General features: G+C 39.1%; 1 protein-coding gene across 3 annotated transcripts; it reads left to right on the top strand.

The window, feature by feature from the left end:
- Positions 1-681: 681 nt before the first annotated feature.
- On the top strand, positions 682-19,052 carry LOC113013668 (hyaluronidase-1). Of its 3 annotated transcripts, none has more exons than XM_026154751.2 (7): positions 682-1,484; positions 10,930-11,563; positions 13,462-13,710; positions 14,293-14,439; positions 14,739-14,825; positions 16,763-16,945; positions 18,203-19,052. In XM_026154751.2, exons 2-7 carry the CDS (start codon positions 10,988-10,990, stop codon positions 18,590-18,592), a joined length of 1,632 nt encoding a protein of 543 aa, XP_026010536.2. In that variant the 5' UTR covers positions 682-1,484; positions 10,930-10,987; the 3' UTR covers positions 18,593-19,052. The 3 variants fall into 3 exon arrangements, with proteins under 3 accessions (XP_026010536.2, XP_026010534.2, XP_026010538.2); XM_026154749.2 differs by having other exon boundaries at positions 683-1,471; XM_026154753.2 differs by lacking the exon at positions 682-1,484 and adding an exon at positions 2,368-3,390.
- The last annotated feature ends 313 nt before the right edge of the window (positions 19,053-19,365 follow it).

The raw sequence follows: 19,365 nt of genomic DNA, 5'->3' as shown, positions 1-19,365 counted from the left end.
AACAGCAAGAAGAAAGCGCAATTTACAGAAGGAGTACGAGAGAACAGGTGGTATTCTTTGACCAGGTTATTAGCTATTATGTGCAGTGACAGCCCTAATGGAAAAAAATGACAGGGAGCTAAAAAGAGAGAAATGGAATGTGAAAGGTATGGCGCCTAAATAAAGGGTTGGGATAGAAACATATAAGCGATAAAATGGAAAAAGAAAAAAGACAATGAAGAAAAAGATGATGGAGAGAGGACTAAACAAAGGAACGAATGTGGAAAATTGGAGGATATAAATGCACAGTTTTTTCATTTAAATGTAATCAGCCTCAAATACAAGACGGTCCACTGATGCATGATTTATCCCAAGTTAGATTAAAAGTGGCTTTTCATATGCGTTCATATAATCACGCTGCTACTATCAGTCGAGGATTAATGTTGTTGACAGGGTCTGTACATACCTGCCCACCTTGGGTACTTGAATGATGTTTATCTACTTTCTGCTCATCGTTTCACACGTGAGCACAGGAAGAAACATAGAGAAAGAGGATACAGTAGTTTATTTCTGCATCACACCAAGCCAGACAAAGCTGGTGTCTCCCTGTGAACCCTAGATAAACAGGGATCAACAGAGGTAAGCATAGAACAACAGAGTCAAACGTGGAAGAATCAAGATTAGGGAGAGAGGGATTTTGGTGGGAGGTAGCGAGCTGGAGCAGAGGGATGGCTAAAGGAGGAGAGGGGAAGTTAAAAGGAAGTTAAACAAAACAAATTGTGTTTAGGGTAGGTTAGAGCACGAAAGGTGACTGAGGGGAAGAGGAAGAGGAGAAGATAGGAAGGATGAAGAGGGAGGACGAAAAGACGGAAGACAGGTGTGATCCTCCACAGCATGGGTGTTTATTCAGCCAAGAGCAGCAGCGGTAGAGCAGGGGATTATGGGATTACAGTCGGTGTCACTGGTCATGTGAGTCGACATGGACGCCACTGACCCCGCTTACTTTTAGTAAGGAAGCTTAAGTTGGCTGTGAAGGCGAGGTCAAACATGCACGCACACACACACACACATTCACACACACACTCCTGCCCACGCATCTTTCTATCTGGCGAACGCACTGTCAATGTCTAGCCTCTCTTTCTGAATTTTTTTTAACACTTTTATTTTCTTTTTTCCTTTCTGTTAGATTTTCCAACCCTCTATTTCCTCATCCTGATACATAGTCTCTCTCCTTTCAGATTTGCTGTGAAATTTTGTAATTTTGCTCCCTTCCTCGCTCTCTCCCTTCTGGATGTCAGACTTTTTTGCTGCATGTTATACATGCACAGCTCATCCATGCCATCGCAAATCCAGCGGGATTCCATGTTTTTTCTCTATGGGAGGTTAAGGAGTAAAACTGAAGACGGAGGAATCAAACATTTTAGTGCAGGAAGAAGAAACTCTCACATTGTCCAGTGTGTGAGGACTAAACACGGGAACAATGTTGGTCTTGGTAAGTTTGTTTGGTAAGTTTATTTATTTAACATAAAAAAAAGAATGATTTAAACCAAAATGCAAATACATTTAGCAAAAGCATGTATTTGAGGTGCGGGCAACAATGTTTTAGCCTCAAGTTACCATATCAACAAGTTGATGGTATCAGGTAAAAAGTTACATGTAGTTTAGCAGTAGTTGGTTTCACCGCAGTAGTGTCTTTGTAGACATTTTTTTTAAACAAAATCTGCAGACCTGAGTTACATGCCATTCACTTAGAGAATCCACGATAATGTGCATAATATTTTGTCATTTTACACACTAGAACTTTGAATAAATGTAGAGTAGTCATCATTGTTACATTAAAAAAAACTTCTGTGATGTCGTTTAAAAGTCTTTCAACAAATATGACAAATATGTAAGCACAAAAAATGTATTAAAGGTTTATAATACTGTAAACAGACAGGAGCAGATTTGGGCATTTATTAACGTATTTGAATATCAAAAGTTTTATTTAGAGACCCATAATTGAATGCTGCATATCAGTAGTCACGCTGGTAAATACTGATACAATTTAACGATGTACAAGGTCGTCACTGGGGAACTTTCAATTGTTACAGAGTATTTTAACAATAAATATCCTGATAGCTGATTAGTAACTATGTTAAAGTTTTCATTAATCTTATATTTATTTTTTTATATCCAACGTGTGTGATTCACGTGTGTGCTTTGTTATTGTATATAACAAACATATATATATATATATATATATATATATATATATATATATATATATATGACTCTATACATTACTATTTGATATTGTGCCCCTGTAGTGCATGTCTAAAAATTCAGAACTGCATTGGACAGTTTGCATTTCCATAACTATAATAATAAGGGCAACGGATGTGTAATATGAAATCTCGTTTTTTTTTTCTATGAAAATATATAGATATTGCTATAAAATAAAAAAAGATGTTTTGAGGAACATTAAGTGCATGACAATCTAAAATCTTTTTCTTATTTTGAGTGTTGTATTGCAATAATAAGTAGCATGACTCCTGAACAAAAGCCTTCTCAGTCGGTAGTCATTAGTTCAGGCAATTCTTGACTAGCTGTTAAACTTATAAAAAATGTATTAATTTAAAGGTTTTTGTTTGTTTGTTTTTAGTGCATAATAAAGCACCTTGAGCTCCAAGCGAATACATGTTATAAGTAACAGAGGTAAACCTGAGTAAACACAAAAGAACACCATTTGTCTTTTGGGGGTTTGGACACCAGGAATGCCAATGCATCTTTGGGTCACCTTCTGCTGTTTTAAATAAATGTAAATAAAAGTGACTTGACCTTTAGAATACAAATTGTATTTTTTGTACGCACAAACAAGCTGCCTCTCAACGACACCAACAAAAGCGGCAATCATTCTGAATGTTTCGCATCTACCAGGAAGGACTCACATTAGAGTGAGTCCCCACACTAAGTGGCTACCGTTAGGCAACATCCGTGGTTAATAATAAGTGGGGAAAATGCTCACCTCACCTTCTTGAGGTCGTTTCCTACTCTCTAACCTCTAATGTGGAAGTCCGGATCCATAAGCTTAGAAAGAGACCAAATTAGTATTGAGCAGAATTGAGTTCAGCTTATTAGTGCGGCTTTCCACAACATGACAACCTGTGCCCACCCACCAGGGGCCACAGGTTGTCATGTGGCCCTATGGGGAAATATATCGCCCACCCCTGCTCTAACCCTTTAGATTTCCTGCCCAACGTGTGTCATTACTATCATCATATAAATAATTGAGTGCTTCATATGAATGGGTTTTTTAATTGTTACTGTGGTTTTGGCTGATTTCCTGTCCGTATTGACTAATATCAGTATTTGTCTTCATTGAGCAAAAGCACACCAGGACAGACTGGACAGTGCAGCCCCAAATTAAAGGTAAAAAGGACAGCAAGTTTCTAATATGCAGACAGTCTGTTGTACTGAACTGTAGCCAACTTGAAGTAGTCAGTACCAAAGATAGATAACAAGTTACAGTTGCCAGGCTTTCTAATGAAATCTAAATTTAATATTTTATGCTGTTATGTCTTGCTCTAATGGATTGTTTATTCATTAAGTGCATTTTTTTAATTGTATTTTTTTTTACCTATTTGATGATGACAAGATCAAATCTGAGTCTCAGCAGGTAAAAATAACAGATTTCCTTGTGTGATTGGCACAGCATGATAGCTTTCACGGGACACGAGCAGACAAATGAAGTGTGAGATCAAAAAATCTCAAGAAACACATCAGAAAATCACTGAAAATGATGGATTTATAATAAATTCATTAACTCCATTGTGGCTGAAAGACCCAGTAAAGAAAGGAAACTTTTTATGAATAAACAGCAGTGTAAGTAAACTATAACTATCAACTAAAAGGAAATCAACCTCCCATACACACAAAGCATTAATTTTCTTTTTTTTTTCCTGTGCAAATCTTTTGTGTAATATAAAGCTGACACATTGGGGGCAAACAGTACATGTAACCCTTACAGCTGCAGTGCCCTTTACTTGCTTGTAGAGGTGGAGGGTTCAGGATCCCAGACAGCAGAAGAGTTAACATAAACAAAGGCTTATTGACGACAGATTAGCTGGATAACACATTTACCACTCACTACTAGCAGACAGACAGGATTATATAGAGTATTATTGGATTATGGTTATGGTAAAAATAAATAAATAAATTAGAGACCAGCGTTGTAATACTAAAATACCTTGAAACAATAACATGTGATTGGGAGTTCATTCTGTAAAATATACATTACATCCCTTAATGCAAATGCTTTCACTTTTTACCACTGACACATCTTTTAAAAGACCTTTGGTTGTATTTTAGAGTGCACCCCACAAATTGTTATGAAAATATTTGGAATATATGAGGTTCTAGCAAATTTTACTATAGGTGTCTGCAGTTAGAAGCTAAGATTCATCAAAAGCACAGAGTAAAGTCTTCTCTAGTACATCCCAAAGACTTTTAATGGGATTAAGATCTGGATTCTGGGTGGCCAGACCACGATGATTCATGCTCCTAAAGCACTCTTTTGCAATTTGAGACTAATGAATTCAGCTATTGTCATCTTGGATCATGCAGAAGCCATCAGGAGAGCAAAAATCCACTGATGGACACACCTGTAGAATCGGTATTCAGAGTCAGCCAACTTACTTTTTGAGCATATATTGTTGCTGAAGCTAGACTGGAACAGGAAAACTCTGGACTCCTCAGACCACATCACCTTTTCCCGTTGCACCCTATCAAATCCGGCTGACTGTGACAAAGTAGGTGAGAACACCATTTGTCCATATTCTTAGTTAACATTCTTGTTTTGATTTAACCATATTTCACATGTAATCTGCAATAGGCAAACATGTTTATGTTTATTACTTTTACAGATTATATAATATAACATCTTTGGTTTAAATCAATTTCTACGAGTTTGTTAAGTTGTTATTTACTTCAACTGTTAATTTGTATTGTTTAAACTTACCTACCTGTCTTCCAGAAACAAAAGGAGGAAATGTAGTTTTACTTCCTGCTTTACAGCTTCTGGGTTAATCTGAGGTCACAGGAAGAGACCAAGTGCAGAAGGGGAAGAATTCTTGTAATTTCATAAAGTTGATTTTAGAGTGTTTATGGAGAAATAGACTTATTGTTGTAATATGTATTGATTACACCATAAAGTTTATGTTGCTAGTAAAGAGTAGTAGTGGAGGTTTGAATATCGTTATGTTCATCTTACCTACTGAATGGAATAGTCCAGAGGAGAAATCGTTTGGTTAAGTGGACTATTTAAGCAGAACTCAGGTGTTTGAGGAGAGAGGACCAGGTCAGTGTAGCTGTGTGCAGTTTGACCTTAATTTCCCTTGATTTAAGTTCAGTTATGTTTATTTGAACTGAGTTAATTATAGAGTTGAGTTTCTTATTTGTTTCTTTGTAAATATTGTTTGGGTCACAAAATGGTGAATAAATCACTTGCTACACTGGACAGCATCAGTCTCCTGCACTTCTTTGACCGCTTAAGTCAAGTCCTACCACACTGACTGATAAGTGGTTTTCTTAAGGCAACACAGCTGTTAAGGTCCAATCCCTTGGTATGTTTTCCAACATGATTCTTGTTTACCGCATCACTTAGGGTTAAATGATCTGTAGCCAGCCAACTTATTCATCTCAAATCCAAGTGGTGATTTCTATTTTTTTTTATTTTTTGGCCACGCAGTTTAGTTTACATTAAATCAATGAAATGACTTGAATACCTTGTACTAAAGCAGGAATATGATGAATTCATATAAATGATTCATTCTGTCTGAAGTTAACCAAGCCTTCTGCTCGGCCGTAACGATTTCTGTGAAACTGTCCAAACCTTGGATCATAAAAAGGGAAATCAAAGAAAAACATTAAAAAAATTCGATGGTTCACGATGGAATGACCATCTTGAAAGTTGAATGAAAATGGCATTTTCTTCTTTTTTGTCACAACGAAAGTATTCTATAAGCTTTATTTTACAGTATTGTGTAATTTCTTTATATATCATTACAAGTTTGTCACAAATGCCACTTTAATTATGTATGCTCAAGTATTGTATGTGACTTTGAGTGCTGGATTTTTTTTATTTTTTATTTTTAATCAGGAAGGCATTGATTCATTTTGATGATAAGAAAGATAGCTGAAATGTTCAGGCTTTAACACTTTTTTGAGATATTCACATTCACTCTCCGATTTCAATGCGCAGAGGGAGGCTTGAATCTTTAAAATAATTTGATGTGAATCTAAAATTCCACAGCAATCTTTATAAATGTTAACATTTATCAACATTACATTTTTATGCAAATCTGAGATAGTTAAGCAGGAAATGTTCTCGAAACTGGCTCATCTGAGATGGGATAAGATGTTAAGTTGCTGTTTAAAAATACATTAGTGTTTTCTATGTTTTTCACAAATGCATATAGTGTAGCTTTCTATCATAGCTGTGCAAACACTGTACTTTGTGTTATTTGTTCAAACGGGGGTGTGTGCAGACATTACCTGACGGACAGCCATACCTCACGCTCCAGTTTTGTTATGTTAATTTCACGTTTCTTATTGGCTAAGTCGATCAAATGTATCGACAATTAAAACCACCAGATGTATAGAAGTATTGAGGGCAGTGGATGCTGTGACATCCTTATGCATTTATTTGCAAGCAGCATATTAAATGTTGCGGGAAGCTGGTGGCATTTAAAATTCTACTTAGTCCCCAGCAGGCACTCAAATAGTGGGACATTTCCCTTTTTAATGGCTTGTTAGAGAGTATGCAGCTATCTGTGCTCCCGAGAAGAGTTGCTACTGCTAACAAGCAATTGTTAGAACATTTTTCACCAAAATGTGACAAGCACCTGGTGAACAAAAAAAAAAAAAAGATAACGTCTGGAAAGCACAAGAATGCAACAAGCCCTTGTTAACACAGAGGAATTGGACACAATTTGATAAAGTGAAGTAAAACTGACAAACTTCCTTTAAGTTATTGCAGATTTCTCTTGTTAATTTAGATTTAAACTGTAAAAGGATGGCACTCGTTTCGAGAGGATTACCTCTTACAAAAGGCCTAACATCCAGCTAGATGACACGCTTACCTTTGTTATACATACTAATGGGCTCCTGAAGGCTTTTATGTTTGTTTAAGAGCCGTCGTACTTTTAAGATTAGAAAGATTAGCCCTATTCGTTATTATTTATGTGCACACAGTCTGTCAGGTTGCTTTGCAGTTTTTAAACTGTACAGCTGCCAGAACATGTTACTGTGTACCAGTACAATTCACTGCTCCTAAAGACCAAACAATATTTTTCTTTTATTCCAAGAGCTCCACTGGATAAATGGTTTTCTCCCTACCTTGACCACAACCTCTGGCAGAAGAGGTGCCGTATCTCAGTAGGATCAGCATAAATGCATAAAAAGAAAACAATTCTGCAGAGACATGCACTAAATGGACAAAAGGTATTGGGCCACATGTCCTAATTCTTGAATTCATGTGCTTTCAGTCTCATGGCAACAGGTTTATAAAAATCATCTAGCCATGCAGTCTGTCTTTACGAACATTTGTGTAGTAATGGTTTGTTCCTAAGTGCTACTAGATATTCCATAATCAACTGTAAGTGGTATTATTGCAAATTAGAGGCATTTAGGAATTACAGTAAGTCACCCACAAAGTGAGGGTCCATGTAAAGTGTGGGGGTCACTGAGTGCTGAGGTGCATAATGCATAAAAGTCACGAGTGCTCTGCTGACTCAATAACTGCATCGCTCATGTCCTTTGGCATTAACATCATACAAAAACTTTATAGCATGGGTTTCCACAGACAAACAGTTCCAGTATTGGAAATCTCAAGTTCCCAGTATCCATGCCCAATGCTCTGTATATATGCACTGTATATAAAAGATGAACACTGCTTCTTGGTGTGATGAGTGTGCTAATGTGCTAATGTGTAAGAAACCCCTGGCTCCAAGAAATCTATGAGGAAAAAATGGCTCCACTTCTTAATTTATTTAATACTGTAACAGCCTCAAATCTTGTTGAACACAGCATCATTTTAATTTAGTAAATTATACTCCAATTTATAGTAAAATTGACCATAAAGCAGGGTACGCTTTAGGGTATGGCTACCTTGTGTGAAGTCTCTACCTACTGAGTGGACATAGATTCACAGACAAATCCACCGCTGGCATGTCGGTCCTGGTCCAAGACGAGGGTTTGGAGGCAAAAATTTGATGATTTAAAATGTCAAAAAAAAAACCCAAAAACAACGTGTAATATATCCACTCCTTATGCTAGGGCACAGATGCAGTGATATTGTCTAAAGTCACATATCTCTGCATGCTACCAATTTAATAGACAGTTTGCCTGGCATCTTTACCCCCATTAAAAATTTATATTTTGTATTTATATCGTGAGCAGATCTTGGTGCATATCTGTGTCAGTTCACACAGATAATGATGCTATGGTGTCACAGCAGAAGTATTCCTCTGCCACTTTTAGCAATGCAGAGTCTCCCTCCATTATCAGTTTTTCTGCCTACACAAAAAAGCAACACAAGTGCTGTTTTCAGTTCTTATTAGCTCATATCTTGCGCTGCCTGCTGAACAACACTCCTTCAGAGTACAACAACAGTGTCTCTCCCTCCCAATTGGACAATTGTTTCCATGGACAGTTCTCTATTTTCTAGTTTGTGTGTGTGTGTTTTGTTTTTGTTTTAACAAGAAGCTGCAAGAGATCTTGCTCTCCCCTCCTTTTCTACAGAAATGTAAAAGGATACCCGGGCATTCATAGTTCATTATTCCTGAGCAAGCCACTCACTCACCCCAGTTTAGACTTTTAATCACTATATTCTTATAGTAATTACTCAAACAATCCAAAACTTCATGCACATTCACTGGCAGGAAGCAAAAGCAGTACCTCTTGTGCCGCTTTGAATTGTGTTAATCTAAAACAAAGCGTCCCACAACAAAAAAAAAAAATCTTTAAAGGCTGAGAGGCAAACATATTTTCTCCTATTTTCCCCCTCAGTTTTCTCTAGCTATCTGAACTGACGGGATAATTTGGTGCATATATTAGCACTTCATTATGATCCAAATTAGCCGAGTGAGTCACACAGTGGTCACACTGAATAGAAATTAAAATGTGACTCATAAAGTTACTTTAAGGAAAAGAGTGTTAAAAATGAAAAAAAAAAAAGTATTTTACTCCATGTTAAAGATAGCAAAACTATTTAAAAGTGTTTATAGCATCAATGAATTTAAGGGTGAAATAAATATTTGAAACTTCTTATCTACTCTCTCAGAACCAAACACTCTTGTAACCTAACAAGATTCTCAACTACTCAGCGTAAACCACTGGTGCCATGTGTGTTTGTGTGTTGTGCACCTTCAGGATTTCAGGGGGTTAATCAGATCAATCAAAAAGAGCTGTATTAAGCTTGCAGTAGAAATATCAAAAGAGGCTATGGGTTTGATTGAGGTCTCTTTCTGAGAGCAACAGTGGGTTACAGATGTGACCTGTTGGTCTCAGGATCTTGTGCCTGCTTGTTGCAATGGTTTTTGAGGGCTCCAGCAAGCCGTGACCTCCAGCTTGCACTGGGGTGGTTTGCAGCTGAGATGAGAATTAGCACTTCCAAGTCAGAGGCCATGGATCTCAGCCAGAAAAAGGTGGAGTCCCCCCTCTGGGTTGATTGAGTTGCTGGCCCGAGTGGAAGAGTAGTACCTTGGGGTGTTGTTCACATGGGAGTAAAGAAGGTTGTGGGAGACTGATAACAGATTGGTGCAACGTCTGCAGCAGTGCTGTACTGGAAGGAACTGAATGTGAAGCGAAGTTATCCATTTACTGGTTGACCTATACGTTCCTTTCCACACCAATGAACGACAGCTCTGGGTAGTGACCAATATAATACAGACACAACCGGTGAAAATGAGGTTCTTCCTGGGTCTCCCTTGGAGGTAGGGTGAGAAGCTCAGTCATTCACGGGGACTCAAACCAATAGTAGGCAGCTGAGGTGGTCCAGACATCTGATTAAGATGCTTCCTGAGCACCTCCTTAGTGTGTGTGTTTTTTGGGAATCCTACTGGCAGGAATCCCCAAGGCAGAGCCGGGAGACATGATTATGCAAACTCCTCGTTGTCGTTCCAGTCAAAATGGAGTAGGTGGCAAAGGAGAGGGACATCTAGACATCTCTGCTTGGACTGCTTGAAACCCTGCAACCCAGAAAATGTATCTATGAAACAATGTATTTTACTGTGCTGTTAGTCATTGGGCATTTTGTCAGTGTAAAAGAAGAAGAGCGGGTTTTGTACAATGTGACTGATACATGAAATCTAAATTTTACCATTTAGACCTTAAAAAGCCTTTTCAGCATTTCTGACTGATAATAATCAGTACTGGTTATTAAATGCAATCAGCAAAGCTTATGTATTAACAAATAAGATCAAAGTTTCCCATCCTAACTGTTGCAACAAAATGAACACAACTGCAAAAAAAGATGGCCATCAAGCCAGTTACAGTCCTGAGAAGATGCAGTGTCAATGAGCACATCTGGTCATGGGTGGTGGGTTTCTTTCCTTCTGGACTTTCCTTGTAAAATAGAAGTTATGTTTAGTGTCTCTCACCAACATGTGGTGAGTATTCTTGAGCTCAAGCAGATGTGTAAAGTGCACCATGAGGGCATCATCAAACAAGTGGAAAGCCAATTCGAATGTTTACATACATGTTTAAGATCCACAGATATCTGGGACAGGTTATTCCCCAGTGACCATTCTTAATGTTTCAAGTTGCTCTAATGAGCTCAAATGACCTTCAACAACTAACTGACAACAAATAACTTGTTCATCACTTGCTGCATACAACTTGATGGTGACATTGTTTAGCAACTGCATCTCTTTATAGAATAAAGTTTAACTCCTGCTTTGTGTTTTCCAGGAACATGATTTGCTGTGAGGGGCTCAAGGAGACGAGAACCTGAGAGGGAACTGCTTCAATGGCGTGGACTGAGCCTCGGTCTCATCAAGACCCACAGCCAAAACCAAAACTGAAACTTTACCATCTCAGAACTCACTCTGCTTCTTTATCAGCTCTCTTTTTCCTCATGATTGCTGCCTTTGCTGGCATCTGTACAGCTGCTCCACCGCGGCCAGCCTTCCCCCCTCTCCTGTCTGGACAGCCTTTTATTATCTTCTGGGGTATCCCTGATTCTTCCTGCTCTGGTCGGCCAGATCCCGGCTCTTTCGGGATGGAACGGGACAGCCGTGTAGCTGTCTTTTATGAAGATACATTGGGGAACTACCCTTACTTTGTAGATATAGACACGCCAATAAATGGGGGACTACCACAGCACACACGGCTGGAAACTCACCTCCAGAAGATGAAGCAGGACTTAGAGGAAGCTTTACCTGCCCCAAGGTACCTTGGTCTGGGGGTACTGCGTTGGGGTGAGTGGGTCCCTCAGTGGTCGCGGAGTCGAGAGAAGCAAGCGTTATATGTGGAGGCATCAAAGAAACTGCTCAAGGGTTTTTTTCCTAACTGGACCCCTGCAGAAGTGGAGAAGTGGTCAAAGGTAAGGAAAGTCCAAGGTGGTAGAAATAAAGAGCCAATATGGCACGAAGAAAAGATGGTGAAAAGGTAAAAATGCTAAGATGAGTTCATTTTAAAGTTCAGGGCAAACTGGGAAGAAGCCAACTTTGTTTTAAGAAAAAATGTTTGATGAAAAATTCAAAAGAAATACTGCTACTAAAAGCCCCACTATGGTCTATTTTGCTTTTGGTTAACACACCAAAGTTGCATCATTAAGCAGGCAAGATTTTAAAGTAACAGTGTAATAAACTATAAAGAGAAAGACGATGAGGAAATGTGAGGAAGGAAAATGTAGAAGAAAGTCAGACTGAAAATTTGGTACTTATCTCGTGAGTGTATTTTATGTGATGACTCACTTGGACAAAGTGATCCTTGGCATCATTTTGTAGCAGAGAGATTATCATTTAAACCTCAGCCTGGCCTTAGAAAATACACAACTTGCATTAATTTAGACAATTTGTGTGAACATAAATAGGTGTAAATAAGATATTTTAACCACATATTCACACTTAGCAACTCTAAGCAGTTGTATTTATGTAATAAAACTGCTAAAGAGATTTCAGATGTATTTGGTGTACTATCAAGGCCAGCATGGTAAGAGGCATTTTAGTAAAGGCAGAGAATATTGCTAATAAAATGTCAATCAAATTATAGTATCAACTATTTGTAGTAAACTCTTAATAAATTATTTTAAGGTAATGTATTTAAATATATATATATTGATTTTGATCTGTTGTAGGTCTCTTCCTGTAACATTATAGTTCTACTGGGTAAACAGTGGCTGGTAACTGCAGCACAACCAAAACTACAATGTACATACAAAGAAATTCATATTAAACAGAAATTTACATTAACTACTTGCATTCAGTCCAGACAGAACCTCATAGATTTGAAACAGAAATTCAGAAATTCATAGTTGCTGCAGGAAAGTAATTTAAATTGCAAAATGACAGAGGCGCTCAGTGACCAAGCTTTTACACAGGAATATAAGCAACCAGCTGTGTCGAATCCCCTATTGCAAAGAAATGTGTCGCAGATGAGTTGTGTTTATCAGTGCATTCCCATATGGAAAAGATATATATAAATCTTATAAAGTTTTTATCTGTCTTGTATGAAACTTGTATGAAAAGCATACAAGAGTGAAAACACATATAAGATCCCTTGAAAAATTATATAATGAAACTTGTATGTTTTGTATACTTACTAAAAAAATATATGAAAGTAATGAGAAAGTGGCCACTTTCATGAGTAAATCATATATGCTTTTGCTATTTCTTTTCCATATGGGTTGGCTTCTTCTGGGGAGGCTAGTCTATCAACTGTAGTGTTCCATTGTGTACTTTTCTATCCATCCAAGCTTTTACTGTATTGGCAGAGTGTTTGGAATCATTATCACACTCAAAAATAAACCTGGTGCCAATTAGATGCTGTCTAGATGATACTGTGTGGCTAAAAAAAACCAAACCCCAAATCCTCAAATGTGTTAAGGACACACTGCACACAAGGCTAACATATACCAAGTTTTATTCCAATAACAGTTTAGGAATCACCTTGCTGGTGCAAAAGTACAACTTCATGTCTCTCAAACTGTGTTATATTTGGCATTTTTCATAGATACAACTAAGAAAATGGAAATAAATTATGTGCTTTTGTAAAAGACTACTAGTAACAAAGTGTCAAAAAAATACTGCTGATACTGCCAAGAAGTCCTGTTCATTGAGCTGATAAGACCTGCTTGTACATTTCTGTCATCTTGTGTTGTATTTTGTTGTTTATCATCAAATAAAATGTGTCGGGATGATGACGTGCCCAAAGTCTTTTTAGACCACAAAACAGCAATTTCCCCTTAAAAGACATAAAGATCTGCTCATGTTTTCACAGGTGGACTTCGAGGCAGCAGCCCAGTCAGTAATGATGGAGACTCTACGGGAGGTCAAAAGGTTAAGACCCAAAGCATTATGGGGCTTTTCCCCTTACCCTAGCTGCTACAATAGCGACCCAACTCAAACCATGTTAGCCAATTACACCGGCCAGTGCCCCCCTGCAGAGATGGCTCTTAATGATGAGCTTTCATGGCTATGGAAACGAAGCTCTGCCCTCTACCCTCTCCTCACCCTGGAGAAGCTGCAGGTCAGTAACTTTTCCACGTGTATGTTTTAAGTGAACAGTTTTATTTGCTTGTAATTGCTATTATGTATTGCTATTATGACCCACCTTTATTTGTATGATAAAACTATGATAATAGAAAACATTGTGTTTAGGGAGCACTGAAAACCTAATCACTGTCATGTGTACTTCAGCTTGTCTGTCAGACAAGCAGAGGGAAAACTAGGGAGAAGAGAACAAGTCCCAAAAACTGTTCTCCAGCTCAGTTTCACTTCTTGGGCTGTCAAAATCTACCCGACTGTAGAAAGGCAGCTCCTAGTGTAAAACCAAAAAAAGAAGAAGGTCACGTCTGGTTTGAAACCTTTTACCTGTCAGAGTTAATGCATGCCAACATCTCTGTGAGCTCAGAGATACAGTACCGAGAAGAGCCAAAAAAACCTGAGTGTTTTTGCATTTGACAAAGACCAACCAATTTCAATTCTAAAACGCTGCACAGTAAACACATGTCCATGTCAAGAATATACCTGGAAAAGGAGCTTTGATCACCACAAGATGACACCGTTTATTTCTGTTAAAAGTGTGTGCATTATGTTTGCTTTTTTATAGAGTGGGACACCTGGAGCCAGACTTTTTTTATCCAGTCAAATAAAGGAAGCACTACGAATATCTTCTGCAAGCGGGGCAGAGTTTGACCTTCCAGTATTTCCTCTTGTTAAGAGTGTTTATGCCTCAACTAACACTTTTTTATCACAGGTAAGACATAAGATACAATGATATACACTTGTAGTGCACAGCAAACATATTTTACTTAAATAGTCAAGCAAAACATAAACAGATGAAGTGCAGAAGTTAATTCCAGTGACATATTCCAGTTTAAAATGTAATCTCAGAAAATGTGTTTTTCTGTTGCTTCACAGCTTCCTTATGGGATTATGATTCATGGCTTAATAAACAGATAGTTCCACTGTAATATACACTGAATATTACAAAGCCATTGTATTGACCTTTCATGGCTTAATTTATTGCACATTTTCTTCGTCTTTTTGTTACAGGCTGATCTGGTCAGCAGCGTAGGAGAAAGTGCTGCCATGGGAACAGCAGGAGTTGTCGTGTGGGAGAGAAGTGAGACTAAAACAGAGGTACACACTGTGCATAAAGACCACAGCATGCTCTGCACCCTCATTACTTCTGAAAAATGTGGGACACTGTGTGAAATATAAATAAACAGAAAACAGTGATTTGCAAATTTCATAAACCCATATTTTACTTCAGTAGAACATAAAAATATGTCAAACTGTGGAAATTTAAAAAAAAACATTGGCTCAGTTTAAATGTGATGGCAGGGGTGAGGGCAGCAAACGTCTAGAAAAGGGAAACATTAGGTTAATTAGGTAAACTGGCCACAGGTCAGTAACGTGATTGGGTATAAAAAGAGCATCTTAGGTCTTAGAGAGGTGGAAAACATTCCACAGCATAAAACTGTGAAGACTTTTAGTATCGAATCATCTACAGTACATAATATCATCAAAAAGAGTCCAAAAACTTTGAGAAATGTGTGGGTGGAAGGGACAAGACCAAACATCAGTACTGGATGGTCATAATATTTGGGCCCTCACACAACCCTGAATTACAAACAGGCTCGATTCTGTCATGGAAATCAGCGCATGGGCTCAAGAACACTTCCAGAAATCATCGTCCGTGAACACAGCTCACCCGGCCAACAAATCCAGGTTAAAGAGATATGTGAGCACAATCCACATATCCTCTCCGGGCCAAAGCTCATTTAAAATGGACTGAGGGAAAGTGAAAAACTCTTCTGTGGTCAGAGGAATCGAAAATCTGTGTAGAAAAAATGGCTTCTGTCCTCGGGAATGAAAATAAGCAGAACAATTCAACTTGTGATCAGCACTCAGTTCAAAAGCCTGCATCCCTGATGGTATCAAAATTCTGCTCTTGCTCTTGACGAAGGCGGTCGCACTTTTCTCCTCTCCTCCCCTCCCTTAGCTTCCCTGCTTAGCCTCTTGTGTCCTTGTCTAGTCTCGTGTTTTTTGTATTACTTTTCCCTGGAACACTCTCTCACAGTCTGTTCTCTAAAACCTACAAGAGAATTATGGATTTGATCAACTGGTCCCTGAATGCAATTGACACCCCTTTCTCAATGAGAAGTTTGGGCTTGGGTGAGCCTGAGTGCTGAAGATATCTACCTATTCGGAACCATGATAACAAGGTTCTTGCTGATCGGAGCTGGCTTGGCCCTGACTTATCGAAGAATTAAGAGAGCGGAACCGGCTGTTCAAACCCCCACAAGGCTGCCCGCTGGGACTGAAACGATGGGACGAGGCGTGAGTTTCTCAAAATGGGCTTATTGAGTCAGCACAGATAAGATCTTGGAGAAGCTTACGGCTGCCGTGAATACTCAGAATAAGACCTCTGAGTGCAAACTGGATTACATCTTGGAGGGGCTCGCTCGAAATAACACCTCTGAGCGCAAATTGGATGACATCTTGGAGAAGCTCACTGCAGTCGTGAGTTCTCAGAATCGGCTCTTTGAGCACAAGAATGACAACATCACGGAGTGTAAGTTTGATAACATCATGGAGAAGCTCGCGGCTCTCCAACGGGAGATTGAGAGACCAGTGTCGGACTGTTAGAACAGCTTTGAAATTCATGAGCTGTTCGCACTAACGTAAAAACCACCATCACTTCATACGGATACCCCTTTGGCGCCAGCTGCGGTCTCAAGGCTGGAGCTGAACAACAACACCCTGATAATGGACTGTGTTTAGACTGTTCTTCCCATTCTATGCAAGGCCACCTGAGTTGGCTGGAAGACTAATGTGGGACTAATAAAGGTATATCAAAGTATGGGGGTGCATTAGTGATTGGAGCTACAACCCTAAATCAGACACGAATAAGACAACATTCCTCTCCGGCAACTGGTCTCCTCGCCTCCCATATATTTTTATGTTTGCATTACAACTTTTGTGGTCTGCTACAACGCTTAACTTCATAAAGGAAACTTTAAGAGAGTTTCGTCCATTTTCCTGTTTACATCAAACTGCCTCTCTTTTTCCAGAGAGAGTGCCAGGAACTGGCTGAGTTTGTCCGTAAGGTCCTGGGACCCTACTCCATCAACGTTACCACAGCAGCTCGACTCTGCTCAGCCTCCCTTTGTCAAGGAAGAGGTAGATGTGTCCGTCAAAATCCAGAAAGCTCTGCCTATCTCCATCTCCCACCTCCATCCACAGTGGCTGAAAAGGTGAGAAAATACTATTTAAAGCCATTTAAACTTCAGCTTCCTGCATGTCAGGAATGAACTATGTAGTAGTCGCAGTGAAATCATGTTTGTGGAGAAGGCTGACAAACACATTGTGGTACCAGAGGCTATATAATAAAACCTAGATTTCTACAACTGATTCACAAAGTCTGCTTACTGTAGTTTACAGGGACGCAGTGATGCACGCTCCTAACCTGCTGCATGTTTGAAAAGTTGGAAACATAAAAGCTAATTTTGAAGAAGAAAATTTTAAAGTAAACCAGGTATGCTTAATCAGGGGGAATATAAACTAATCTCAGAGGGAACAAAAACAGCAGGGAGTTTGACCGCTTGAGGATATTCTGTGTTCAACAGACAAGAAGACGGCAGCTAAGATGCAAAGGAGGTGGATGCAGTGGAGTCTGATCCTCCACAGCAGGAACACCGTGTTATATTTCTGTAAATGACTAGATCAGGATTTCACAACACTCAGTACACACGGTTAGGTGCATACACCTAATGGCAATGATGCTTTTTTGTAGTTTTTCCTCTGCTCACCATAACATTGGATTTTAAATCAAACAATCAACATGTGATTGAAGTGTAGACTTTCAGCTTTAGTTCAAGGGTTTTCGAAAAATTTTGCATTAACTTCATTAATATGAAGCACAGCTGTTTTTATGTATAGCCCCCATTTTCAGAGGATCTAAATCAAAAGGTTAGACTAATGTAATTTTAAATATTATATTAATGATTGTTTTTAACACTTGGATGAAAATCAGTTGGAGTCTGAATACTAAAATCCATGTACATTACCCAGCGCTGGGATTCCTCCCTTGAGATGCTGTTATCTTTTTACTGCAGTCATCTTCCACTGCTGCTTGTTTTAGACTGTCTGTATTCAGTTTATTCCTCCGTCGCTGAAAATCACGCTCTGTTGGCTTGAGATCAGTTGACTGACCTGTTGCTTAAAGAATGTCCCATTTCTTTGCCTTTAGAAACTCTTGGGTTGATTTTGCAGGACGCTATGGGTCATTGTCTATTTGCACTATGATGCGCTGTCCGATCAGTTTCTCTCCTTCTCCACACTTTTCTCTTTCCATCATTGGGAAGAGAAAAGTGTGGAGAAGGTGTCAAGGTTTGTTGAGTAGTTCTTAAAGTGCAGAAAACTTTAGACTAATACTCCAAAAAACTGCAATATTTCCTGTGAGAGTAAATATAGTAGTGTTTGTTACTGATAACATAATTTTCTGCCATCAGTCTCAGGTGGAGGCAGCGAAAGCCACGGATCTGCCGGACACAGACACTAAGACAGCTGAACCGGATCCAGCTGAAACCTGGAAGAAAGACTTCCAGTGCCAGTGGTATAAGACAGAAGACCAGGATGTCTTAGACCTGCAGTCTCCCAAAGATGGAGTGTCTCTTGGAGGAACACTGGAAGCAAATGCTGGAGGTGTAACAGAGACTACAACAACTGCAGCAACAAAACGTGCCTCTGTGACAGAATTTAGTGGGAGTAGCACAGCTGGTACTGGAATTCCAGCACCTTCACTGGAAGCATCGACAGATAAGGGTACCAATCCCCCGAGTCCCCCAAGCATCACCGTTTTGCTGTTGCTGGTGGTTGGAAGCCTAAGCCTGGAACCTTAAATTTTGAACTGAACAGCCTTCCTCTTGGAGGACTGCATCAAAACCACACGTGTGAGCCCTTCTGAAGTGCCCTTGAGCAAAACATCCAAACCCTGCCAGGTGCAGACGATTAACCAAGTGTGTGATCTGAATGGTGCATCATTAAGAAAAGGACAAACTATGACCAGAGCTGAGGGTGAAGACCTACCACTGGTTGTGCCAACAGATTCAGGTTACACTGACTGGTTGGATTTAAAGAGAAATGACTAATAAGCCAGAAAGTCATCCAACCTCGCCACGCACTGGTAACGTTTGTAAAACTGCTTTGAGGTTTGTCCGTGCATGTGTGTATGGCCAGAGAAGGCCCAAAATACTCTGGCTCCCCTTGTATTTCAAGAAATGAGTCATGTTAAAGGGCTGGTTCAAAAATAAATGTTTTATTTTATCATGAAATAAAAGAACAGAAGAAACCACACAAGCACACACAAATGTCAGTGACTGATTTCATATGCATGTAACGAAGGCTGCTGTTAGTTACAAGTGTAGATGATCCATGGTAACGGTGCCTGGGTAATAAAACCAAACCTATTCACATCCCTGAATCATGGTCCAGGTAAGTGAAATGTCACGTTCTCTTATTTTGGGAAGCTCAACTTTGAATCTGCTTTTAACAGGGAGTTTATTTAAAGCTTGGCATGAAGAATTTAAATGCAAATTTCCTACACAATGAATGTGTGTCATCCTTGGGCTACATATTTACCATATTAACACACACACACACACACACACACACA

This window comes from Astatotilapia calliptera, chromosome 20 (genome assembly GCF_964374335.1).
Source record: "Astatotilapia calliptera chromosome 20, fAstCal68.1, whole genome shotgun sequence".
Lineage (NCBI taxonomy): Eukaryota > Metazoa > Chordata > Actinopteri > Cichliformes > Cichlidae > Astatotilapia > Astatotilapia calliptera.
The sequence above is the reverse complement of the archived record's forward strand: the minus strand, read 5'-3'. Positions and strand labels throughout refer to the sequence as shown.

Bases quoted from the DNA above. Each gene is read 5' to 3' on its own strand.
- LOC113013668 (XM_026154751.2), top strand. From the start codon at position 10,988: ATGGCGTGGACTGAGCCTCGGTCTCATCAAGACCCACAGCCAAAACCA. The intron at 11,564-13,461 runs GTAAGGAAAGTC...ATGTTTTCACAG, and splicing joins AAGTGGAGAAGTGGTCAAAG to GTGGACTTCGAGGCAGCAGC. The intron at 16,946-18,202 runs GTGAGAAAATAC...TTCTGCCATCAG, and splicing joins CATCCACAGTGGCTGAAAAG to TCTCAGGTGGAGGCAGCGAA.